The 27,577-nt window shown below is 42.0% G+C and overlaps 1 protein-coding gene and 2 long non-coding RNA genes across 5 annotated transcripts in view; 1 reads left to right on the top strand and 2 right to left on the bottom strand.

The window, feature by feature from the left end:
* Positions 1-27,577, top strand: part of LOC145445226 (uncharacterized) — a 186,329-nt gene that overhangs the window by 40,070 nt on the left and 118,682 nt on the right. The gene's annotated exons all lie outside the window — the stretch shown is intronic.
* The window catches only part of LOC145445223 (uncharacterized), a 145,368-nt gene that overhangs the window by 11,606 nt on the left and 106,185 nt on the right, over positions 1-27,577 (bottom strand). The gene's annotated exons all lie outside the window — the stretch shown is intronic.
* LOC145445185 (uncharacterized) overlaps positions 21,949-27,577 on the bottom strand; it is a 44,356-nt gene continuing 38,727 nt past the window's right edge. The window contains exons 15-24 of one of the 3 annotated variants that reach the window (XM_080323339.1): positions 25,338-25,366; positions 25,094-25,273; positions 24,894-25,023; positions 24,610-24,743; positions 23,515-23,671; positions 23,106-23,254; positions 22,904-23,039; positions 22,502-22,668; positions 22,308-22,446; positions 21,949-22,250 (exon numbers count right to left, since the gene is read on the bottom strand). In XM_080323339.1, the coding sequence (XP_080179465.1) occupies positions 22,075-22,250; positions 22,308-22,446; positions 22,502-22,668; positions 22,904-23,039; positions 23,106-23,254; positions 23,515-23,671; positions 24,610-24,743; positions 24,894-25,023; positions 25,094-25,273; positions 25,338-25,366 (1,397 nt within the window). In that variant the 3' untranslated portion in view covers positions 21,949-22,074. Of the gene's footprint in view, positions 22,259-22,307; positions 22,447-22,501; positions 22,669-22,903; positions 23,040-23,105; positions 23,255-23,514; positions 23,672-24,609; positions 24,744-24,893; positions 25,024-25,093; positions 25,274-25,337; positions 25,367-27,577 lie in introns of all 3 variants that reach the window. The other 2 variants (XM_080323340.1, XM_080323341.1) reach the window with 2 other exon arrangements.

Genomic DNA, 27,577 nt, shown 5'->3' with positions numbered 1-27,577 from the left:
GTACCAAGCGAAGAGTCTATTTTACTGAATATATCTAAAAACGTCTCAGTAAGATTCACCGGATGTGTCGATTCTAAAATTGTATCTAAACCGTCATGTAAGGAGAATTGAATCTGTTTGACCGACGCGTTCTGCGAAACTAGAAACCCATTTACATATTTGAAAAACGATTTCCCTACTTTGAAGATTTTCGTTTTTATTAGGCGAACCGATATCTAACGTCAGCGAACCCAAGTAGGCAGTACCGTTATCTACTAGAGTAGCTATTCGTGATAAGTTTTGCCCGAAACGCACCATTGGTTTAGCTGATAACCTTCCATCGGGCAAGAACAAGCTTTGCTGCACTACAACAGTCTGTCTAAAACATTGTTCAGCCTGAATGACGTCGCCCGCTTGACGAAACCGTGGTCGACCTTTGGTTGGAGTCAAGTATAAGGCAGCATTCGTAGTGAGTGGAAGGAGTGATTTTTGAATAGCGTACATTAGCTGTTCAGCGTTACATTCAAATGCGTTCAAATTGGACACAAGACTACGGTATTGAGAATCAGATTGACCTTTCACCTCTTGTATCGTTGCTAGTAGAAGACGCATGCTCGAACTGGTACGGTTGAAACTTGCTGCAGGCTGTTCAATCGTCAATCGTCGCATATCTCCTACTTTACAACGGCATCTCAATTCTTGTAGCATAAGGATAACGCTGTCCGTAATGGATTACAACTTGGCTATTTTTACGTATCATCACAGTTGGGCAACGGTATCTAGATAATGCACCAGCGTCCCATACGACCGTGGCTAATTCGTTTCGGCAATGTCCTTTAGTGGGGACACATTTTGACATATCACTCGAGTCGGATCGCAAATTTAGGGTAAGTGTGTCATAGGACGATATCTAAGTCATGCACAATCAAGTTACGCAAATACCCCACGTCAGAAGTTGGCTAGGTCCTATCTACACGCAAGGAATTATTGGTAGCGTCGAATCAACGTCACGGTTGACAGCATAATCGTGAGATACTGAATGGACGGATACGCCATAATAGAAAGCAACCTTCACGTTGGCCAAAGACACAAATATTATAAGCAAATATAATACCAAGATAAAAGCTGCCCCAATGAAGTCACAGGGTACCTTAGCTTTGTCAAACGGGAATGAATAATCAAAATTAGATCCAAAATTCACTGACATTAGGTCCACTTTCATAAGGCAACGTTCACTGTTAAATTCCACCAGCGAAACGCAAGGTGTAGACAAGTCGCAACGAAACCAAAGATATGGACCTTTGAACGAAGTCGGGCGTGATTAGAAATTATCCCAACGCATCGAACAATAATTCAGCCTGGACAAAAAATTGTTCCGGATAACGTGTTTCGAATTTGATTGTCCGAAATTTGTTAACAACCAACCACATTTGACGCTGTATCTCCGTATCATATGCATTCAAAGAAACCGGCTCAAAATCCATATTATGTCGCGGTAACGGAGCGGCAATATTGTGAATGGACTGTTGCGAGGTAACATTATGCATTGACGGCTGCGCTTGACTAGTCGCTGTCGATTGCGAAGCTATGTTAGGCTCCGGAAATTGTTCGTGAACCACGTTCTGTTGCGTTCTGTGCGGCACGGCTAAATTTTCTGATAAACGCGTATCGGCGCGCATATTTAGCACGGCCGCCGGCTCAGTTTCACGTGAGGTAACGCGCATTTGACGTGCGGCAGGCGCCGTTTGCCTGTTTTGTCGTCTTCTCGTTGTTACATCAGTCAAATCACCCAATATATATGGCGGCGTAATGGCTACGTCACTTAGCACTACACGATCAAGTACTTCTCGGGTGTCACGTGGAATTATGCTATTATTATAATCCACTGTCGATTGTGAATCTAAGCTGGTATCTGCTGTATCGCCAGCCCCAGTACCACCGATGGCACCTGTGGTCCGACCCGACAATACAGCCGCACTATCTCCGGCCTGTTGCTTACGTCGAGCCCCACCGTGAATATCCGTTTTGCTATCAGTTTTAGTGCCGCCAGGGACAGTGCTCTCAACTTGCTCAGGACTACCGACTAAAACATTGGGATGTTTAAGATCATTGGCGTTACTGACTTCAGGTTGAGGCGAGTCCTCATTAGGCGCAACTGTCGTATCTGTCGTATCTGTGCTCGACATCTGGGTAATGTATGACACACTAGTCTATACAGAAAGAATCATACGCAAACAACAATATGAGCACACAATAATCAATATAGCATGCACAATCAACTAGGGAGTGCCGTGTGAAGCTTATATATCAGAACGGAATATAAAACACGTTACCTTGAGTCGAAGATTTGCGTATATAGATGGCAATACGTTAAGAGTCTGTGATGATGATATATCCGATCGACTGTATTTCGTAGCACCATGTAACAACTTGTTAATAGAGGGTATTTATGTCTCTGCAAGTAGAACTCAGACAAGTAGATGTCCTGGCGTATAGGCTGCACTGTCTGGTACTTAACTGAGAGAGATTGTCCTCTTCGTTGCTGTCGTGAACTCTTCAGACGAATATATTGTTCAAACACAGTTTATTCTACGTATTTTCAGTAGGTTGCATGAATCTCATCTCGAGTCAACTAAACATGCGCTTATATAGACTCGTGATCATTGCAATCGGAAGTCTTATTCGTTTCCTAATATGGCGTGAAATACACAATGTTGGATATTATCATATAATCCCGCAACAGGTGTATCACATCTGTCTCATAGCTGTATCAGCGGTATAAATTGCAACACTCTGCCAGTTTGACAGCGGTTGCCTCTGATCGAATGAAAGCCAGATCGAATGATATCTGCTTGTGGTTTTTAGGTTCATGAAGGTTTGGAGGTTGTCAGTCACCAGCTCTTACACGAGCTTATAACGCTCGACATAATTCCAATAGGAAGTCAACGTCATATGCTAATATGGGTTTGAAATACAATGTTGTCATAAACCCTATACACCGCGGCAACGTGAAGCAGTAACAGAACCCATCATAAATACATTGTTTGGTTGGGACTGTCTGTCCTAAGACGCTAGAAAGCGGTAAAGGTGTGGAACAGTAGTTGTTGCTTGCACCAATTACTACAATACCGGAAATTAACACGTTGATGCGAGTCAAATTGAGAATGAGCTATTTCTTTAATTACTTATTATATTCTAAATGTTACTTTATTTAAGTTAATCTATGTCGGGGGCTCCTAATACCTATTTCTAATACACGACATTCTTTCTGGTTCTCGATATGACTCAAAATGACACACATACTTATAACCAGAACAGATCATTTCTCCTTACTATTTAAGTCGACAACAAAGCAAGAGCAAGTACGACAGTATGGAACAGACTAAAAGCGTCACTATGCACAGCCGAACGTATAGACACCTAAAACACGCACCAGGATCTCACCGATCAGGAGAAAACTTTATTGACGTCACGACCAGTAATTATTCCTATGCCCCCACCGTACACGAAATCGAGTCAATCGCGAAACGACATAAGTCAACCAGGGTGGTTTGACAGGCAATTATTCCCAAAGCCCCGTCACGAAATTGGACCACAAGACGATAGGTCAGGGCGATTTGTCGGCAGGCGACTATTACCAAGCCCAGTCGCGTACGACCGAAGTCAGCTGTAGTTTCGTGTCCTTGTCCAGAGGTCAAGCGAGGCAGATTAAATCATGAGTGGAAAAGTACAAGTAGAATTACTAATCAATAAGTTTCACGTCTGGCCAGAGTACGAAAGGTCAATCGATATTTTGGAAGCTGATTACGTTCAACATATTCGCAAACCCTAGGATAAAGGCAGGTAGAATCAGGAGGCGAGTGGAAGAGTACAAGTAGAATGACTCATGTCTGAGTACAAAGGTCAATCCAGATTCTTTGTTCGTTTTCTCTCTATCGTTAATTATTCCCCCTTTTTGATTGCCGCACAGTCAGAAGGGAATTCCCCTCGAGTATTGCTGCAAAATTGAGAATGAGCTAATTCTTTCAATACTTATTATATTGATAATCTTTGTTTGTTTATTATAATCCTTGCATGCGCACCAATCGCACATTACTCATACTACTACCACAAATGCGAAACAATGAAATGATAGGAAGGTGTCGAAGCGATTTGGAGTAGTCTATGAAATCAGACACCCACCTTGGCCTAGGCCAGAGGTCTCAAACTCAATGTGCTCGCGGGCCAATTTCCTGCTTTTGATGGCACCGCGGGCCGCAGCACCTATAAGAGGGGAATTCAATGTATTTCCAAGTAGGCCATGATGGGACCTTGCAGACTGGCATTCCACACACATCGTGAAAATGTGATCTACTATTGTGAATTCACGCTTGGCACGAAAAAGACCACATTTTAATATATTTGAACAAAATCGATGCTATACTTGGCATAGTTGCTGTATATTTAGATGTAGACACCAAAACACAGTACAAATGCATCAGGACATCGTAAAAGCTGTCGCGTTAAAATTTTGCAGCTAGTGGACATTTGACGTGTCACAATTATAGGTAGAATATTTTAGCATTTTACAAAGATTGATCTGATATCATATCATTGCAATGGCATAGCCTAATCCGGGTTTCGGGCATGCATACTCCTGATATAGGCTATTGATTAATTCATTACCAAAGTAAAATTAAATCAGCGTTAGATTTACAGAACTAACAATTGAATATAATGATGACTGTGTCATAGCAATAGCAGTGTTAAATCGCCGAAGAATCCATTGGTGTTACAGCTGTGAAGGCTAAGACTACTTTATACTCGCCACCAGGGCCGTAACTGCCGCACCCCAAACCCCCAAATTGGGGGGTGAGCTCGAAGGGGGCCCAAAATTATTTCGTGAATTAGCTTAAATTATAGAATAATTTTTAAAAATTTATTCAACTTTTTCAAAAATTTTTCGCGCTATGCGCGAACTCAAGCTCCGAACATCTTTATTATTGGGTACTCTTCCCCCAAGAAAAAATACGCAAGAATTATAGAAATTGGCATATCGGCGTTGGCCATTACCGCGCCACGACGCACCAAGACATATAAAGTTAAAGGCCATGTAACATGTGACTCCAAGAAGTGCGCCATAACGACCGGCAGCGAGTTAACCTTGGCCGAAAAGCACTGCCCTTATGCTGACCGAGAACTTCGTTATATATACAAAATACATATATGTTCAATTGTCCATAAGCACCTAAATGACTGGCGCCGAATGTTCCTGTCTTGACAATCTGACCCGCACGAGACAAATACCATCCCGCAGCGAAAAATTATATGCCAGTGAAGAAATACCAATTTGAAATCGTGTGATCTTTTAGTTTAGTACGTTTGCGCGATTCTATATTTTTGATATAGCAGACAGGAGCTCACGAAATAACATCATGTAACGAAGTCGTACCAACGGGTCCGCCCGCCCGAAGATGTTTAATTATTATTTGGGGGCTCTACAGTTTCAAAGACTCATCACTTAGCTCTACCGGAAAATCTGATTACGTGAGCAGAGAGGACAAGAAGCTGTCAGCAATTATATGCAATTCCCGATATTATTGACCGATTTTATCATAAATTATCGAAAATTTTCGCGCTTGGCACTAGATCACTGAATGAACAATAAAAACTATATTTTCGTGGCAAAAGCGAACAACGTGATGGGGGGGGGAGTCGGCGTATCACCCTATAGGAGCCCAAGAGTCAAGTTTTTTTTGGGCCGGACGAAGTGCTGTTTCGTTCTCTGCCAACGGGTATACACCCAGAGATGTTTAATTATTATTGATGGGTCCTACCTTTTCAAACACACCTCACTCAGCTGTACCTGTAAATCAGATTACGCGAGCAGAGAGAGGATTAAATAGATAGCAATATATATGCATTACCCGACCATATTGCCCGATTCAGTCATGAATTATGTACATTTTTAGCGCCTCGCGCGATTAGGCCAGAAAAGCTTACCCACTAAAGGGACGCCTAAATGTAAATGATGATAACTATCGGTAAACAGCGGATAGCGTGAGGCCAGAAGTTAGGTTTACCACCTTGTGGGGGGGGGGGAGCCCAAGACCAACGTTTTGGGGGGGGCTGACGAAGTGCTGTAACGGCCCTGCTCGCCACATTTAATCGGCAACGATAACAAGGATAAAGATACCCGAGATGACACTGGATGTAACTAACAATACATCGAGGGGGCATCATAATGCCAATGTTTGCCATACCGAGCTGCTCAGATATCTACATAAGCTACGCAACACAAGCTAAGATCTCTTGATATGTTACCATTCCCCATACCAGTTTGATAGTTTGTTGCGTCCGTGGTTGTACTAAGTCACAGAGTACCGAGTCACAATAATTCCTTCTCTGATTGTAACGTTTGATGCGACTCAACTGCGTAATTTTTATTTTATCACACATTGAGTCCGAGAACGAGTAATTCTACAAAAGTTCGTTCCTAAGTCCAAATCACAATTTTCCGTCACGAATCATCAACGAGTCATGTTTTACCATCATAAACAAGTAGTGTGATGTAATAGTTGCTCTTCCACTGCGTATAGCAGTGGTTCCCAACCTCTGGTACGCGTACCACTAGTGGTACGCGAAGGTCTTCCAGGTGGTACGCTAGTAGATTCTGTTAATTTTTCAACCGAAGGGAGTGATTAGTTCAGGCGGGGTTGAATTTGAGTTTTCTAAATCCGTCGTGGTAAGGTCGTCGTCGTGGGTAGTGGCAATCCCACCAATGATGGCCTACGGGGAAGGGATCTAGTCGTAAAGCATTGGGATTCTTACCTAACAAAATTCCGTTCAAATATATTTGACCACAAAACTTTTAAATGGATCCACTATAAAGCAGGTGTGGGCAACCTGCGGCCGTCGGCACGTAATTCAATTAGTATGTGTTGGCGGCCGTCTACAACATGCCAATTGAAATTACGAATTCACTTCCGAACTTTCGAGAGATTTGAATTAATCTAGAAATTTTCTTCGCGCTTCGCGCGATTCAATGCAGCTTCGTTTTTCGATTTTGATATAGTGGCGCCCTTTGCAATCTGAACCGGAATAGGAATCGTGTGCTTCTCACGACAGAAATTTGTTTTTGGTACATTTGGGCGATTCCCATATATTTCCACTATACCGATAATCCTGGTGGGGAGTCAAGAAATAACAGCATGTAACAAAGTTACAAATAACGATTGGCCCACCTGAAGATGCATTTATATACCTATATTTTCGAAAACAATACCTCTATCAATTTTACCGGTGAATCTAATCACGTGGTTTGAAAAAGGATAAATATTTGACAGTAATATGTGATACTGCTCTGCTACTATTAATGACGGAATCCATTCCTGAAACTGAAAAATTGTCACGCTTCGTGCGACCATACCCAGTCCCAGTGACTGTTCATAACATTACCAATCGCGAGTTCGGTGCGTATAATATGGCGATATGAAAAGTAGAATAGCCCAGAGTTCACCGGAAATGGACAGTTTGCCATAGGTATTTTGCGTCCAGTTAGTTCATTACGGCTTTACCCGAGAATGCGGCCGTAGGCTACATAAGTAATCGGCGGCCGTGATTAGCAAAAACGTTACCTACCTCTGCACTAAATCATGTACTGCGCCTTAAAATGGGCAGTTTATTTTCTGTTTCGCTGCCTTGGGCAGCTCATAGCGTTGGAAACATTTTGACCGCCTTCGGCGCGCGTAACTTATGTAGGTGGTACGCGAGCACTGCATAAAACCTCGAAATGGTACGTGAGTGTAAAAAGGTTGGGAACCACTGGCGTATAGTAACCTTTCAAAGTGATGTAATAGTTAAGGTTGATGAGTAGTTACAGCCAGGGCTTTGGAGCCGGAGCCGGAGCCCGGAGCCGGAGCCGGAGCCCGGAGCCGGAGCCCCGGAGCCGTGCATTTTTACCGGAGCTGGAGCCGGAACCGGAGCTCTACATAAAATTCAGCTGGAGCCGCAGCCTTAGCTGTAGCTAGTTATTTGAGGGGTAGCTCCGGCTCCGACGTATTTCATAAGATGCTATTATATATGCAACCTGCTGAGTTCACATAACTCAACAGCAGGCCTTCGCAACATTAAGAATCTTTTCCTCTTTGGCGCTACCTTTTCCGACTAACCATTGTTTCTGGGGATTTAACAGCAGAGCAGTCATATGTTCAATGTTCAATCTTCATACATGAGCGCCTAACCCCGGTATGCTAGATATGCCTGTGAATATTGTGGGTATTCAGCATACCCACAATTTCATCATCAACACAACCTTGTAGGCCAATTATGCGGTTCGAAAATAATGATCACTATGTATACGCGAAATGAGAGAGACGATAAAAACATGATTTCGTTGCACATGTCGATATGACGAGCACGAGCCGGGAAATTCCATCTCATCGTTGCTATGAATCAATTGAGCAAATACTCGTTCTTTCGTGATAGTTCTTTAATCGGGCCGCGAAAATGGACAGTGTTATTAAGTATGCAATTATGCATGCGAATTGGAATTCATTACTGCGTATGATCGTCATTCACTCCAGTAAGGATTTTCGAGCGTGAATAGGGGATGGCAGAAGAGTAGCCCAAAACGCCGTTACACTCAGTGAACAATTGTCGCGGTGCGAGCTACTCAATGCGATGTCAGGACCCCATGGTGTTTTATGTTGGAGGCAAATTACTGATTTGATACGCGATTTCAAATTTGTAATCATCTGTTTCGTAAATTCATTCTTGATGTCTGCGTGAACTGTAGTATTCCCGGATTAACGCGCACCGTGACTTGTAAATGTTCATAGTTTAATTCGTTACCGTCACGGCGCAAAGTGCATGATGGCGCAGTGATCAATTAAGTTGCAATAATAATGAAACATCATATTCTCCGTGCGATTCGTTATGGGCATGGCGTAATGTGCATGGCACAATGTTTAATTCGATTCGTTTCAACGGGAAAATATTATATTCCGATAAAGTTAATCGACATCGGATGGACTGGTAACGAGTGCACCAATATCGAACGTAAAACCATTGGCCATTTGGTACAAATCGAATTTCTATTGATCAGGTCGTGATGTCCGCCCATAGTGCTCTTACTACAGTGACAGTTGAATAATAATCGCTTATTTAAAGATTGTATTGAGGTATATGCAGGCCTGTTTATTTTTGGATAATGGGTTTTATTTTTGGAGATTCTCCAAAAATAAGATTTGAAAACATCCAAAAATAAGCTTTTTTGGATGATGATATTTCAAGTTTTTTAGTGAAATAAAGGAGTCAGAGCAGAATAAATACTTTTGAAACATCTAGGAAACTCATCAACACAAACTCACACAACAGCATGTGTGTGAGGGAGGGGATCTCCGAAACGCTAAAAGTACTTCCACTCGCTGGACGGATCAGAGGCGTGGCGACAAGGGTTGATGAGGCGGCAGGGCATGAAATCGTGTGAGTGTGGTGCTGCCTGCACGACGACCTTGTGGCGCAGGCCGAATACCGCCACCTCTACAGCAATCACTTCGTCCACACGATGATGGGACTGAATGGCTACCTATGTCGGCAACAGAACTTAATCCAGAAGATGTAAAGTACGTGCCCAAGTTTGTTGACACCCGTTGGTTGTCAATTAAGAAGGTGACCACTTGGTTGACGGGACACCGTACCAAACTCCTGGAGGTTATGAACGAGAAAAGTCCGGCCCGTGCACCTTCGCCGCAGTGGTGGATCCAACTGATCGTCCTCAATCGCATGGTCATAGAGCTGAGCAGTGAGCACCACCGTCACGAAGCTTCAGGGACTTGGCCTTCTGATCATGAAGCAGCGGGAGTAGCTCCATCGCCTGGTCGAACGCCTTCGAGCTCGGTGCCCAGCTGAAGATTGGGACATTGACACCCACGGCAAAAAAGATTTTCTGGTCACGTCTGGGCTATCAAGTTCACTGAGGCGCGCAACTTCGTGGAGGATCAGCGGTGTGCAGTCCTCGACCTTTTTGAGAACATCGACGAAGAGGAGAAGCAGTCCACGTTCGAGGCAGCTGGGAGCATTATTGCAGGGCTGATCGACGGCGTAAAGAAAATTGAAGTTGCCGACAATGAAAGGGTCATGCCTTGTCTATCACTTCAAGTGGTGCAACCTCGTGGGCACTAGGTGGGAGAACACAACAGAACTCCTTGCTCTTTTAGATTCTAATAATCTTAATAACAGTGATACATATAGGCTATACACCGGGGTCGGCTGTCGAACAAGTGGACACTAGTGGAGATACAAAATACCGAAGACCTATTCCAATCCACGTCTCTCCGATACAAAATGGACGTTACTTTCAAGCGCATTATTGACGAGCAAGTGATTGTCAGGAGCAAAGGCTTGGAAGATTGCCGAGTGTAGAGAGTTTGAAGCCATCCGACAATTCTTTGGACTCCTATAGGCTCGATGTTTCCCACAACTGCGACCGTCAAAGCCGATTTCTCGAAAATCAAGTGGGACCGGGCGTCTCTCACTGATTTTTATTTGGAGGGCATTCTCCAGGCCAAAGACTTTGTGGCGAAAGTATTGGAAAGTTAGATCAAGATCACTGATGATGTCGATGTATTGGAAGACATGAATACATGATAATAACATACTTTCGGTGAAGTTTTCTAGTAGTGTTATGGCTAAAAACACCTCCATTTCTTATTTTTGGAGATTCTCCAAAAATAAAATTTGAAAACATCCAAAACTAAGCTATTTTTGTTAATTTTGGAGAAATCCAAAAATAAACAGGCCTGGGTATATGGCTTAATGTTAACGAGTACAGTGCCAGTGTTAAAATGCCGCATCAGAATTTTCATACTGTACACAGCAATGGCATGGAGCAGAGTGCGTTCTAATGCAACTGTGATGTTATCGACAATTGACAAGTATTCATTATGACGTCACAAGCCGACACGGCGGCACCCATATCTTCGTTGCTGCATCCGATGTTACTGACGGCTGACAAGACTGTAGATTACTATAGATAACTAACCTACGGGTAAATTAGTAATCTATATAGACCAGGGGTGGACAACCTTTTCGGCTAAAGGGCCGCATGGAATTGAAGAACGAGTGCGCTGCCCACCAGCCGCGACAGGCGCGTGAAATTTTCAAAGGTATTATTTTATTATTACTTGGATATATTGCGGGTCGACTGTATACCGCCCGCTGGGTTCAGTTTGCAAGGACAGGATTATTCGGCATCTGGACCTATCGATATCGAAGATTTCCGCTAATATACGACAATCATTTTGTGCCTACATTTCATCGTCGACGATCTTTCTGCGAGCGCAAACGCGAAAATACCGTAACTCGTAATTGCGAATAATCTATAGTTACACTCAAACGGCTAAATCAAGCGTTTTTTTCATTTTCAGGTGGGGGTAGGCTACAAAGAAAGAAATCGTGTGACAATTAAACACGCGAAGCGCGAAGAAAAATTTTACTACTCTTTCAGTTCATGGTAATGTACGACGATTTAATAAAAATGTGACTGGACTCTGGATCTACCAATGCGTTGGAACTGATATTTTAGTCATCAACATACCAAGTGTCGCGGCCAGACGAATCATAATTTTGGTTGGTCTTGCAACTCGAGCAATTCAATTACGATAATATAACAGGATTTCGATAATATAATGGGAAATTAGCTCGAGGGCTACTCAAAACCTTCTCGCGGTCCACATATGGCCTGCAGACCGCGGGTTGCCCACCCCTGATATAGACAGACACCTTCGATCATTTTCAGAGCCGGAGCCGGAGCTGGAGCCGGAGCAGTGGTAATAATGCGGCTCCGGAGCTGGAGCCGGAGGTAGTGTATGATAGAAGAAAGCTCCGGAGCCGGAGCTGGAGCAATGCAAATTTACGGTTGCTCCAAAGCTCTGGTTACAGCAGCGTGTACTCAAAGGTGGCGTGGACACTCGAAAAATCACGTGACCGTCACGCCCTATACCTTTTTTTAACTTTGTTATTGTCGATCCGTCTGCGGCACTAATTCAATGCAGAGTCGTTATTGGTCTTTGTTGATTTTGACTGTGTTCCATGTCGAGTTGGGTGACAGGATCTAGTATGGTATATTTTGATGCTGTCATCTAGCCCTGTACCAAGTTTCAAGGCTGTGACTCAATGATTAGCGTAGTGATTTCGCTGTCAAAGTCGAGTATTTGGTAGATGATCGCGCACCGATATATTGCCGACTTTGATAACGGAATTACCATGCTAATCATTGAGTGACAATCCTGAAACTTACTGCGAAGTTAGATAACACAACCAAGATATACCATACCGAATTTCGTCATCCATCTCGGTATGGAACACTTTCAAAATTCACATATACGAATATAATATTTTGAGAAAATTCCTTTATGCGGTAGGCTCAATGCCAAATCAGCGCACGCAGACCCTGGATACTCGACTTTGATAACGTACTTATTACTGAAAGTATTGAGTCACAGCCTTCAAACTTGGTACAGTGTTAGATTCCCTCATCAAGGTATATAATACGAAATTTTGTTATCCATCATCGTATAAAATCCATTCAAATTGTACACATACCAATACTGGCTTTTGCGAAAAACCTGCTCTGCGGTAGGCTGAATGCCACATCAGCGCGCACCCTGACATACTCGACTTTGATAACGAAATTGCTACCGTAATCATTGAGTTACAGCCTTGAAACTCGATGCAGTGTGAGATGTCTCCATCAAGATACATAATACGAAATTTTGTTATCCATCGCGGAATAAAACACATTCAAAATCTACATATAGCAATTCCGGCTTTTGTGAAAAATCTGTCATGCGGTAGGCTGGTTGCCAGATCAGCGCTCAACCTGATATACTCGACTATGATAACGAAATTACTATCCTAGTCATCGAGTCACACCCGTAAAAATTGGTTCATTGAAAGATGCAATCATCTGACCTTCAGGCAAACGCAAGTAGTATATATGATCGCACAACCGGTGGCAGGGGCTCTTATAGGGTGCGGCAATGACTCGTATTGAAAACTGGTGGTGGTGACTCGTACTTGCTGTCATAATAACCTTCAGCGCAACACCCGGTCTAATTAACGTGAATAATTTAATAATCAAGTCATGATCAACTATTACAAAATCTCACATGTCAAATCAATGTGTCAATCCTTATGTTTACAGTATGATAACTTTGAATATAACACCAGCGTTAGATTGTAAGAAATGAATTCCCAACTACGTTGATCAGACTTTCAAATCTCGCATACTCAAACATATTATGTTAAAATCAAGTCACCTGCACCGAGTAGTAATTACTTTTGTCTTACAAAATATATCGAGTAGTAATTACTTTGTCTTGCAGAATATACCGCGTAGTATTTCCTCTATCTTACAGAATAGTAACGACTTTTAAAGTTGAATAAAAAAGACGCATCGTCGGGATATGAATACAACCGAAATTGTTATGGATTTTCGGTTTTAGTGATTGTATGGACTCGTGTATACTTGGCTGTTTTTCATACTGATACTGTTTGAGTTGGTCGGGTAAGTTACGAACGGATTTACTTAACAATGTTTTTGTGGTTGACTCTTTGAATATGGTAAGATGGTAAGATGTCGAGCCGTAATACTATTTCCGTACACTCAATTACAACAAAACATAACCCGCATTCAAATAATCCGTAAGCTACAAGTGGATTTAAAACTTGATGCTGTTTTGTGGTTAACTCAAGTCAGTGATCATGTTTGTGTTGATTTCAGGAATGATCATGACGAGTTGGAAGGGTAAATTAGGTAATGTGGTAGTAACTATGACCGTACAGAGTTGCTGACATTCCAATATCTTTTACGCTGTAATATACGGATTCACTTGTGATAATTTAATTCTCGGTTATTGTTCAGACATTCAAATCTCGTATACTCAAAATGTAATAGGTTTATGTCAAGTCGTATATGCACCGATTAGTAAATACTTTGTCTTACAGAATAGTAACGACCTTTACAGTTGAATAAAAATTATCGGTCATATGAATACAACCAGGATGAATTAATTCAAGTTTGCGAGTTGTAGTGATATAATCAAGTAAGTGAAAACTATATTTTAAACACCGGTTAATGTTGTGAATAATTCTTTTGAGTATGGCAAGATGTTAAAATGTCTCTTTGACAAACGGAAAGCCGGATCGTGAATAGAGTTGTAATGTTTCATTACTTGTTTCAAATCAATGTGCGTATAATATCGAAATGTGACTGGGTGAAAGTTGGTAGTTGTGTTTGTCAATCTATTTCAATTCAGACTATGTCAAAGTCGAGATATTTCATTTTGGATTATCTGAATTTACCTTTAGTACATCCTGCGAATGGATTCCGACACCGCACTATAACTAGATCGCTATGACTGATGCATTATCCTGTCAGCGATGTAGGGTTTTACAATTATTTCACACCTTTTTGAATAAGCGCCAACTTCGCAAAGGATTAGGGTTGGATCAGAAATAAGTGAGAATTTGTCGGTATTCGAATCGCGGTCTGCGACGGTTCGGTTATTCGTTACTCATTAAATCTTACCAGTGAAATCCAGTTCTGCGACAAACTAATTACCAAAATAGTACCTTGTGAGTGATTGTAATGTATGTAACAGCAAGTCGCGAGCGATGGTTATGTCTTAGGTGTTATCTTGTGAGCGATCGCGGGATTTGTAACCTATTTCACACCTTTTTGAAGTGTTAGTTTGTGAGCGTGGTTATTGTTGATATTCGAATCGCCGTCTACGCCGGCTCTGTGGCAAACTAATTACCAAAACATTACCATGCGACTGATTCCTAGATTTAGCAAACTATTTCACACCATTTTCGCTGAAAGTACGACATGCTGACGCAGTCTATACCCGAAAGTACGAATCACCGCCGCGTCCATAAGAATAACGATATATTGAAGTCGCAATCACCGCAAACGTTGGGATTACCTGAAATTGGTCATATATAATAATTTGGGATATACACATAACTAAGGACCAATCACGTGATCAATATACTTGATACATATTCCACACCTTACGAAGTACGACATGCGACCGCAGCCATATGACACCACAGGAGAGATGCCTATACCTGAAAATACGACACACCAACGCAGCCTATACCTGAATATACAACTCACCAACACGAGTATTTCAATACGATTCACCGCCGCATGAGGGGTCAGAAAGTACGAATCACCACCGCGAGTTTTCAACACGAATCACCGCCGCAGCCTATACCTGAAAGTACGAGTCACCGCCGCACCCATAAGAGCCCCTGCCACCGGTTGTGCGATCATATATACTACTAACGCATAACAGATTTTTCTCGAAAGACAGGATTAATATGTGTAGAGTTTGATTGTGTTCTATACGGCGATGGATAACAAAATTTCGTATTATATACCTTGATGACGGAATCTAACACTGTATCAAGTTTCAAGGCTGTGACTTAATAAATACAGTAGTAACTACGTTATCAAAGTTGAGTATTCAGCAGCGTCTGCGTGCGCTGATTTGGCTTTGAGCCTACCGCATAAAGGAATTTTCGCAAAATTTTATATTGGTATATGTGAATTTTGAAAGTGTTCCATACCGAGATGGATGACGAAATTCGGTATGGTGTATCTTGGTTGTGTTATCTAACTTCGCAGTAAGTTTCAGGATTGTCACTCAATGATTAGCATGGTAATTCCGTTATCAAAGTCGGCAATCTATCGGTGCGCACTCATCTACCAGATACTCGACTTTGACAGCGAAATCACTACGCTAATCATTGAGTCACAGCCTTGAAACTTGGTACAGGGCTAGATGACAGCATCAAAATATACCATACTAAATCCTGTCACCCAACTCGATATGGAACACAGTCAAAATCAACAAAGACCGATAGCGACTCTGCCTTTAATTCAAGGGCAGGCAACTTCTCCAGTCGGCGGGCCGGATTAGGAAAATTAGGTACTTGGTGGGCCAGATTGCTGAATCGATACATTATCCACATCTACAAGAAATAAATCGTATTTAATAAACGTATTTAAACGACAGCAATGTCACTTCAAAGCCATTTCTCGCCGATAATGACGAAGACAATGTGGATTTGAGAACAGCATTGTCATACAGGCGCCTTTATGTCTGCTTCTCTCTGATCAATTAACACACGTTGCAATCCTTGATTAAGATTTCAAGGCGTTCGATAAGCCCGGTACCCCAAATTTACCAACATATCAATTCATTAGGGTTGAGTACAGCGCAAATGCCGATAATGCAAGTCTTCTCGCTTCGACGAACTCACGCGTAAGCCCCATTCTCGTACGCTGCGCAGTGCGCACACACGTATATAATAACATACAGTCTGGAACGTAACAGCACTTCGTCAGCCCTTCCCCCAAAACGTTGATATTGGGCCCCCCCTAAACGCTAAACGAGCGAAGCGCGCAAAAATTTCTATAATTCATGATTGAATCGGTCAATATGATCGGGGATTGCATATATATTGCGATCATTTTTTAACATCTCCCTGTTCACGTAATCATATTTACCGGTAATAGAGCTGAGTGAGGTGTCTTGAAGAATGTAGGGCCCCTAAATAATAATTAACATCTGCTATGTCAAAAGATATTTAAATCGCCCAAACTTACAAAACTAAATGACGCACACGATTTCAAATTGATATTTCTTTACTGGCTAATAATTTTTCCCTGCTGTATGGCATTTGTCTTGTGGGGTTCAGAACGCCAGGACAGGATCATTCGGCGCCAGCCATTTAGGCGCCAATGGACATTTAAACATATATGTATAATTGTATATCGAAGTTTTCGGTCAACACAAAGGCAATCTTTTTCGGTCAAGGTCTTCTCGCTGCTGATCGTTCTGGCACACTTCTCGGAGTCACATGTTACAGCATGGCCTAAACTTCATTTGTCATGCCGCGGTAATGGCTGACGCCAAAGTGTCCATTTCTATAAATCATGCGTATTTTTGTTGGGGGACGGGTACCCAATAATGAAGGTAATTGTCAACATTAAATCGCTCCCAGCCCCCCCAAAAAATTGAAAAAGTTGCATAAGTTTATAAAGAAATACTTCATAATTCATTTAAATTCGCGAAATAATTTTGGCCCCCTTCGAGCTCGGATCCCCCCGATTCGGGGGTTTGGGGTGCGGCAGTTACGGTCTTGCAAACAGTCACTAAAATTTGACGTTTAAGCAAGAAGTGGGGAATCTCGGCAGACTGGGGCCGTGGGCCACATTATCATGTAAGAGGAGAAACTGTCCGCGGGCCGGACAAAATCCCGTCGCGGGCCGTATGTTGCCCGCCCCTGCTTTAATTAATGCTGCAGACGGATCGGCAATAACAAAGTTATAAAAGGTATCAGGGCGTGACGGTCAGGTGATTTTTCGAGTGTCCACACCACCTTTGAGTACACGCTGGTTACAGGCTTTTGCAGTAGTTTTAGAGCGAATTTCCAGTTCTCTAATTAAAAACATATATTTGGCAGTTAAATATTGTCGAATACGTCGAAATCCAAAATGCCGTCGCGGGCCGCACAAAATGGTCTCGCGGGCCGCGTGTTTGAGACCTCTGCTATAAACCGACCAATCAGCACGGAAACGCCGACGGTTTATCTCGCCTACCAAAGGGTCCTGACTGGAAACTCGTGAAAACGCGGAGATCGTTCACGCTATTAACATGGCATTCGACGGCTTGCCGTTAACTCGCAATGAAATTCGCGACGCGACGCTGAAAGACAAAACCATGGAACTAGTAAAATTATCTGTCACTTATGGTAATTGGAATCCAAAGACGCACGTTGATGATTTTACTTGGTTTTCGTCTCGCAAACATTCGCTCTCTCTGCACGAAGACATAGTCATGCTCAATATTGATGGTTTTCTGCGCGCAGTAATTACGCAGTCACTTCGAGCGCGAGCCTTATCATTGTTGCACGAAGGACATTGAGGTGTCGCGAAAATGAAGCAGATGGCTTGACGTTACATCGCATGGCCTTCCATTAATCGCGACATTGAAAATCTCGTAAAGAGTTGCGACGCTTGCCGTAAGGCAGTGGTTCCCAACCTGTGGTACGCGTACCACTAGTGGTACGCGAAGGTCTTCCAGGTGGTACGAGAGTAGATTCTGCTTTTTTCGACCGAAGGGAGTAATTAGTTCAGGTGAGGTTGATTTTAAGTTTTTTGAAACCGTCGTCTCACGCTATTTCCCAGCTGCTAATTTTCCCTTATACGTGGGAATGCGAGCAAGGATTTTCATCCCTGATGACTACCAAGTCGAAGAAACGAAACCGACCTGTTGCGCCCATACATGACTTTCGATGCGCAGTAAGCAAACGTATGTCACCCATCGACAAGCTATAGTGGAAAATAAACAAATGCCCCCATCGCAATTAATAAATTGACTTTGTTGTGTGTTTTTATTTCATTATGTTGTTCTTCTTGTGACTGGTGGTGAAAAAAACAATTCCATACATCCCATCAACCCTGGCTGATAATGCCTAGTTCAGAGGTGTCAAACTCAAATTGCATCGCGGGTCGGATCGAAGTCATGAAATCGCTCGCGGGCCGGACCAGTCAACGGAATCCAAAATGTTGCCTAGTGCCATTGCTTCTCGCCGGAATACTTTATTATCAAGCATATATAGATAATACACGGACCGTAGGGGTTTCATTTTAGCGAGTCGCAACACCATTATTTGCGAGCAATGAAATTGTCGAAAATACGATGTTTGTCCGGTTGAATACAGTTAACATTCAACAACCGCTAAAACAATGGCATTACCGGCGATACAAGTAGTCATATTTCAGTGTTACCTTTGCTTTAGTCCAGGGCTGGCCAACCTGCGGCCGTAGACACGGAATTCAATAAATATGTGTTGGCGGCCGTCGACATGCAATTCAAATTTACGAATTGAATCCCGATTTCTTGAAAGATTTGAATTAATCTTGAAATTTTCTTCGCGCTGCGCGCGATTCAATGCGACGATTTTAATATAGTAGCACCCTTTGCAATCAGAGCCCCACAATACAAATGCAAACATCAGTGAAAATGATGCGCCTCACATGGAAATATCAGCTCGGAATCGCGTGCTCCTCACTATACTAACAATCATGATGGGAGGTCCAGAAATAACAGCATGCTACAAAGTGACAAATACCAATTGGCCCACCCGAAGATGCATCATAATTTGTAACTTGCCTTAAATTTTCGAAAACACCCCTACATCAACTCTATACCAGTGAATCTGATCACACGGGATAAGAAAGGATAAATGTTTCATGGTAATATGTAAAACTACTAATATCAATGACGAAATTCATTGGTGAATCTGATTTTTTTTCGCGCCTCGCGCGACTATGAACACTTCCGTCCTTAACATTACCAGTGACCACTCGCGATTTTGGTGCGCATAGTAAGCCTATTATTAAATAGATTAGTCCGGAGTTCACCAGAAATGGACATAGACACTTTAACCTGGGTATTTGGCGTCCAGCTCGATCATTACGACTATGCCCTGGAATACGGCCGTAGGCTACACGAGTAGTCGAAATGCGACCGTGAATGGCAAAAAGGTTGGCCACCCCTGCGTTAGTCATAATCTGGCGTTAGCCCTGCGTATGCGTTGTGATGAATACAATATATTTAATTGTCAACGCGGACGCTGTAATTTGGTTTATTAATGTGGATGCGATGGATAATATAATCTTTTTTCAATGTCCTTAGAATTGCTATGCGGGCCGGATAAAATCGTCTGGCGGGCCGGTTCCGGCCCACGGGCCGTATGTTTGACATCCCTGGCCTAGTTTAATAGAATTTGTTAATACACCTCGCATAGGCCAAATATGTGAGTATGACGTCATAAATGGGGGAAACACGAGTAACTTATATAGGTGGTACGCGAGCACTGCATAAAACCTCAAAATGGTACGTGGGTGGAAAAAGGTTGGGAACCACTGCCGTAAGGTAATGAAAACGCCTGATCGTCAGTATCGCGAATGGCCCAAAACTTTTGAAAGCTTTGAACGAATTCACTTGGACTTCGCAGGTCCAATAAAAAATAAATGTTTCTTGTCATCGTCGATGCGCATTCGAAATATCCTTTCGTAAAGTAATGAATGTCGGATCTACCACAACCTCGTGTGTTGTCAACGCTTTGAGGGAAGTCTTTTCTATCGAAGGCTTGCCCGTAACAATCGTCACGGATGGCGGACCGCAATTCCCATCGAATGAATTCGATACGTTTTGTTCTAATTTGGCAATCAGCCATATCGTATCACCTTCTTTTCACCCTGCCTCGAACGGGGAAGCAGAGCGTTTCGTCCAGACTTTAAAAACTGGATTGATAAAAAATTGCGACGGGGGAAAAGATGTCAACTTCGCGCTCGAAACACTTCTCGCTACGTACCGATGTGCACCACACACGGGCATAGACTGGAAAACGCCTGCCGAGATTTTACATGGTCGGCAGCCGCGCAATTTGTTAAGTTTGTGATGGCCCTTCGACAAATCGAAACCCGTTCCGCCTAGACCAGTGGTTCTAAACCTTGTCTCCAGCCCCCCCCCCCCCAGGGGGCGATTTGGATTTCAAAGGGGTGGAAACGCTCAGGGGGCGATATGGGGGGCGCTGAAGAAAAATTGCGTCGCAGTAGATGGTGTAGTAGGGGCATATGATAATATAATAGAACAACAGTTTTATCTATCCCTGAGTTCTCATACCAAATTAACATTCGACAAAATATGTCAAATCTCGAAATATTTCGTCGCGCCTTGCGCGAAATTTACACATCCGATATTTCCATGAATGCAGTAGTTTATTATAATTCATGTAAAATGAATTGCGCGTACTTTTGGGTTACAATAACCCCGTTAAAACACTCCCGCCACGTTAGCTCGGGCTAATTGCCACAAATTGCATCTAAATAGGTAAGGGATGGTGAGAACCTCTGAAAGGTTCAGGTTCGTACTGGGTACAGTACTAAATTCAATGTGAGCAAAGATCTCTACCATATTCTCAGTAGCTTTACTAGTCACACAAATCAATAAAACAAAACCCAACACAATTAACTTCCCCGTATTGCCAATCGCAGAGGTGAATTTGGTCGGTGTAAAATGTGCTCGAGCGATTAAAGCGCGAAATATTTCCAACAGTAAAGTCCCAACCCTCCGAATAGACCTGCTGGACTTCGACCATTCACCCATTGATTTTTACTACATTACTTAAAATAGGGGGTGCCAGACCCAGGCCATTTATGAAAAGGGGCGCTGGAGCAAAAACGGTTAAGAACCACTGGCCTAGACACTCAGTCACTCAATGAGATTGGTTCCTCGGTTTACGCCCGCAGTTACCGACGCGGACCAAAGTGGGTTGCTGGCGTGGTGACGGAAATACTAGGACGTGTTGTGTACATTGTCAAAACAGATCATGGGTATTGGAGAAGGCACAAAAACCAACTCCAACCACGCTTGATTTCCACTGATAGTGATATAGCCAGACAGGAAGTTGCTCGCCATAAACAGTCGCAATCTGAGCAACCATTGATCAGGAATAGGGCACAACGTCCTGTATAGCTCGTCCTGCTCGCACGTCGGGCAGACGTTATCCGGTTAGAATTAGAAAACAAACTGATTTCTGTCGGCCAACGTAAATTACCTTGTACTCTTCACTTACAGGTGAGGACTGTTATGTTGGTGCATTTTACGTTGGTATCTTATTTGACCAGGATTAGTAATTACCGCCGATCATTATTTCCTCGTGTGTCGTGCTTCGTATTTATACCCTGTGTTCTGTTGTATACGGGTCTTCCGTTTAACTGTACTCTGGAGTCTGGATCGTCTCGCTGCCTTAATGTTATTCTGCTGATAATATACTGATTTCATATTGCAACCTCGTCGTATTGAGGTATTGATCAAACAAGATCAAGAACATAACAAAAACGACCGTTCTCGTTTAGTAATCTCTCCTGGCGTAATGCTGACAAACAGGGTAGGCTATATTTTCTATAAGCAACTGTTGCAAAGCAGCCGAGACGTTGCGTTCGGTCATTGCACTCGGAAATCAAAGTCACAGTTCGTTTCGAAGTTTGATCTTGTTGAAGCCGCGGCCCTTTCTACTAGTTCTTTCCATTCCTTGCGAGTGATTTCTTTCTTCGGGTCTTTTTCTGGGCTTTTCTTTCGCCGTTTCGGCGACAGCGGGAAAGCTCAGGGGAGAGGAGCCCAGACGAACCTCCACAAATATACCTGTGAATCTGATCAAATAGATGGAAATAAATCGGATACAATAGACAACATGTATACCGGCACATGATGCAGATTTTTGCACTTCTTCCATTACTCTTCCTTCCAGATCTCGAGATTTCAAATCCTTCGTGTTGATATCGAACAATGCACCATATGATGATACAATAATTTTCAAGTCGGTATTACTCGTACGTTTCTGTGTGAAAATCAGGGGGTAAAGAGGGCATTGATTCTTATATAAATCAACCTACACTGAGGGACAAAACGATAATAGAAGCTTCATGTCTCCGGAATGACTCCATAATAGATTCATATTCGACACCAGTGTTTTTCGAGATTAAGAATACAATGGCCAACCCAGCTCCAGGACGTCTACCTGCCTTGGTGGATACCATTTTATCATTGATGTATTGCAGAACTGAAAAATGAGTTGTAAATCGATAAGCAAACAAAAGCATTTACTGCATTCACATATACAAACAGACATTTATAACCTGTCATTTGTGCATGAATGTTTTACTGAACTACATGGATCATGTAATATTAGGTTTACAGAAATATTCAATATGTATTTATTATATCACATGAAACGGAAAACTTCAGATCATAGTGGAAAACTATATCTAAAATACCAAATCATATGTGGGAATTACCTTTTCCTGAGTCGAAACCAGCATTTGATTCTCTGTGTGAGATCGCTTGGACTTCCGACAAAATGTCTTCTTTCTTATGGTACTGATTCAACGAAAAGGCTGATTCCACTTCATTTGACGCAATGGCAATTCCAACCTTGGAAAAAATGACGAAGGACTTTCTCAACCTAAATACCTCATTTAAAGAAGTTGTGCATCTCACTGATGTATTCCTTTTTCCAGTTTCAAGTTTGGATATGAAAATTGCTGTGAGATCCCTCATCTTTCGAAACGTTTCCTTGTTTGTTGATGATGTTGAGTCCAAAACGAAAATCAAGTCCACATAGTCCATATTATAATTGCATCCATATGCTGATAATGATAATATTAAGACAAATAAACTTATCCCCTGGCATCCCTACATACAAGTCATGTGGAACATAGTGTGTGGGCCAATATCACATAGTTACTTCTTAGGGCATTATCATAAAATTAGATTGCTAGGATTACAATATTGTTTGGGTAAAGATTATCAGAGAAAGCATATTTCTCTTTAAAAACCTTATCCATAATTTGACAAGAATATAAAGCTATGATTTCTATACCCCAGTATGTCATATATTATAACTTACACGGACAGATTGAATCGCCCAGGGCTAGTACCATGTTTTGGGAAAGCGCTGTGGTGTCCGGGTATAAAATTACTCTTCCATGATTTCCGGCAATAGTATTCAATTCATTGACCTCAACGCGGTCGCCTATGCCGATTACATTCACGTGCGGAGTAACCTAAAATTGATAAACCATCAATCACATTACATTCATCAAAATTATACATGAACCATAGCAGAGATTATAAGAAAATCAATTCATACTGAATTTCCAAGTCTGATTTACGCTATCGAAAAGCATACGGAAGCCAATAACATAAAATAAACGAACAGACTACGGAATATAGAAGAACCTGCAGAAAACAGTATTTATAATGGATTAGATACTTTGAAATAACCTAAATATATGAATCCTGGCTTGAACAGATATCCATTATCCAAGTGAAGTTACTATACAAACAAGGCGCTGACCCTGTTTATTGGAAGGGTAGCCTACTAATACAATTAGGTGATAGAAAATAATGGCTCATCATCATCATTGGTTTATTAGCAATTTTTATCAGTTCAATACACCACAAAAATGCGATACAATGAAAAGACAGGAAGATGTCGAATCGACTTGGAGTAGTCTATATAGAATCAGACACCCACCTTGGCCTGGGCGGTGTAAAGAGGAGGCATGCACGCACACTGAATAAAAGTAAAGAAGATAGTATAGAAAAAGAAAACGACAAGGAATAGGGTGGCATGTCATGGGAAGCGAGATCGATAGGTCAGTCAATGTAAGATAATTACACATAACCTGGAGCAACATATCAGAAATGCCTTAAACTAGTATTTACAATTTACATACAACATCAAATACAAGGACAATCATCAAAATTGCAATTCGGGTACACGTACAGTACACGAAGAAGGTTGTAATTAAAACCCATGAGTCAATAAAGAATCTTTAGAATGACAACAAGCTGTTCTAAATCATGCATAGTGTACAATACATTGATAGTAACATTACTACAGTACTGATGTTGAATGCCCGATATCAACTGGAAAGAAAACATATAATATTGAAATGTTTTTATCACTATCTTAATGTTTTTCCGTTGCAGAACTTACCAAATGCAGGTTTCTGGATTCTTCAGAAACATCATCCGAGCTTTTTCCGTCCGTCACCACAACAATATGTAGTTCATTTATTGAGCGTCTACCTCGAGATTCTATCAGCATATCGTAAAGCATTCTTTGTAAAGCTAGTGAAAATAATTAAAGTGTTGGTCAGATTCATGCGAATGCTTCAATGTTTCTAATTACTTGCGGACAACTCCGTATAACTTACCCATTTTACAACTACAATAAATATAAAAGTGCAGTATTGAAAATAGATAATGATAATACAATACCTATTCCTGCATTGGTACCGAATCCATTTGAAACCAGGCTATTAATGGCATTGATCAGCTGCTGTTTCGATTTGTATTCGTTGAGATGAAATGCAACTTTGGAATCATGAGAATATAAGGCCAATCCAACCTAGAAAAGGTACACAAACTCACATCAGTATGAGGTATTCTTATAAAGAATCAAAATCCTAAAATCTTACTTGGGTATCATAAGGACCGATATCAAATTCCTTCACAAAGTCAATGATTGTTCGTTTGATCGAATCAAAAGATTCATCACTCAAACTGTGGCTACGATCCAATAAGAACACGATATCATATTTGACTTTGCTGCAAGTTACATAGTTGGGAAATATGTCATCGGTATTCTTCAGAAACTGCTGTCGTAGAATATTTATTGTTAAATTTCAACAGTCACACAACTGATTAAAAATGTATCGTTACTTGTTGATCGTCACTTTGCCTTTCGCATTCTGTATCAACAAAAAAATTGATAATTTATTAAATTTGATTTGATTTGATATATTCTTCCAAAAATCCTTCAAATCTCACAAGCGTCACATTTACTTTAAATAGCAGCTACACACTATCCTAACCTATAACTAGGGATGGTGTGAACCTCTGAAAGGTTCGGGTTCGTGTGAACGCGAACCTTTTTGGAAGGTTCTGCGTGAACACGAACGTGAACCTCGTGACGTCATATTGCTAATTCCAACCCTATCTTTCAATGAAGTGATAGCCTATAATAATGTACACGATACCTAGTGAAGACTCGGGCCACGTAATGTCGCATTGCTGTAGTAGGCGACATATTGGCGTTTTAAACGTCGCTAAATGTATCAACCGCGGTTATCAAAGGATATAATAATCTCATAAAATCAATACATTCCGTCGCTTTGTCAACAATTTCGACGAGGACTTACCATGAAATATAAGCTTACGCCTCAATGGTCTTAGCCAGACCGGACAATGTGAGTAGTATAGTAGATCGGTCGCGAATCGCCATTGGTTCTTATGGGCCCGCTCGTGACTTGCCGCGAAACTCGTGTTGGTGACCACACCCTTTTAGACCCCCTATCGCTGGTGACTTGCCATTGTTTCTTATGGGATCTCTGGTGACCCCACCCTTTCAGGTATTGGTCTCGCTCATGACCTGCCGTGAAAACTCGTAGTGATGATGGTACCCTTTCAGACCCCCTATCGCTCGTGATGTGCCAATGGTTCTTATGGGATCTCTGGTGATGTGTCATTGTTTCTTACGCGGTCTCTGGTGATGTGCGATTGGTTCTTATGGGATCTCTGGTGATGTACCATTGTTTCTTATGGTATCTCTGGTGACGACACCCTTTCGGGTATAGGCTGTGTCGGTGATGTGCCTGTCATGTATTCTTACGGGATCTGTGGTGATTCGCCATGTGTTCTTATGGGTGCGGCCGTGAATTGCCCTTTCGGGTATTGGCATCTCTCGCACGTCGTACTTTCGCATGTCGTGCTTTCGCGTATAGGTTGTGTTGGTGATTCGCCATGCGTTCTTATGGGTGTGGCGGTGATTCGTACTTTCGGGTATATACATCTCTCGACCGGTGTGGAATATGTATCAAGTAAATAGTCATGTGAATGAATCTTTGTTAATGTGTATATCGTGCCGCACAAACGGAAACGTGGCTTGTTGTGAGGATTAAGCAGTGCGACCTATATTTCGAATGACCTGCGCGCTGAATTGTTTCACGGCCAACCGCGTGCTACTATCGAATATTACACTATTCCATTCAGTGCGAAATAGTTTGCTAAATCTAGGAGTCACTTCCAAGGTAATATTTTGGTAATTAGTTTACCACAGAGCCGGCGTAGACGGCGATTCGAATATCAACAATAACCGCATTCACAAACTAACACTTCAAAAATGTGTGAAATAGTTTGCAAAACCCCGCGACCGCTGACAAGATAATGTCTCGGACATAACAATCTTTCGCGACTTGGTGTTACAGGCATATCGATCGCCCACGCGGTGAAATATTCGTGAGCATCACTCGCAGAATTATATTTTGGTAATTATTTTGTCACAGAGCCGGCGTAGACGACGATTCCAACACCAACAATAACCGTGCACACAAACTAACACTTCAAAAAAGGTGTGAAATATTTGTAAAATGCTACGATCACTCACAAGATAATGTCCCAGACATAACCATCATTCGTGACTTGGTGTTACATACATACCAATCGCTCACAAGGTAATATTTTGATAGTTTGGTACGGAACTTGATTTCACAAAAGGTGTGAAATATTTGTAAAATCCTACGATCACCCACAAGATAACACCTCAGACATAGTCATCTTTCACGACTTGGTGTCATAGCCATACCGATCGCCCACGCGGTGAAATTTTAGTAATCAGTTTGTCACAGAACTTGATTTCGCTGGTAAGATTTAATAAATACCGACTAACAGAACCATCAGTGTGGGTAACTTGAATAGCAACACTTTGTCACTTATTTCCGATGGGGAAATTCACTAAACCGTAGTACATTGTGCGATTTTGAAAAACAGATGTTTGCGCTTGCTTTTTGATATGTGTGACCCACTAACTACGTCCGCTTTGGAAACGCGATCTGTTGTGAGGATTTCGAACGCGCACTATCGTATCGATTATTACACTAATCCAGTCAGCACTATTACATTCA

This window comes from Botryllus schlosseri, chromosome 8 (assembly GCF_051294905.1).
Source record: "Botryllus schlosseri isolate E-star chromosome 8, Bs_hap1, whole genome shotgun sequence".
NCBI classification, from domain to species: Eukaryota; Metazoa; Chordata; class Ascidiacea; order Stolidobranchia; family Styelidae; genus Botryllus; species Botryllus schlosseri.
This window is presented reverse-complemented; position numbering and strand designations above follow the sequence as displayed.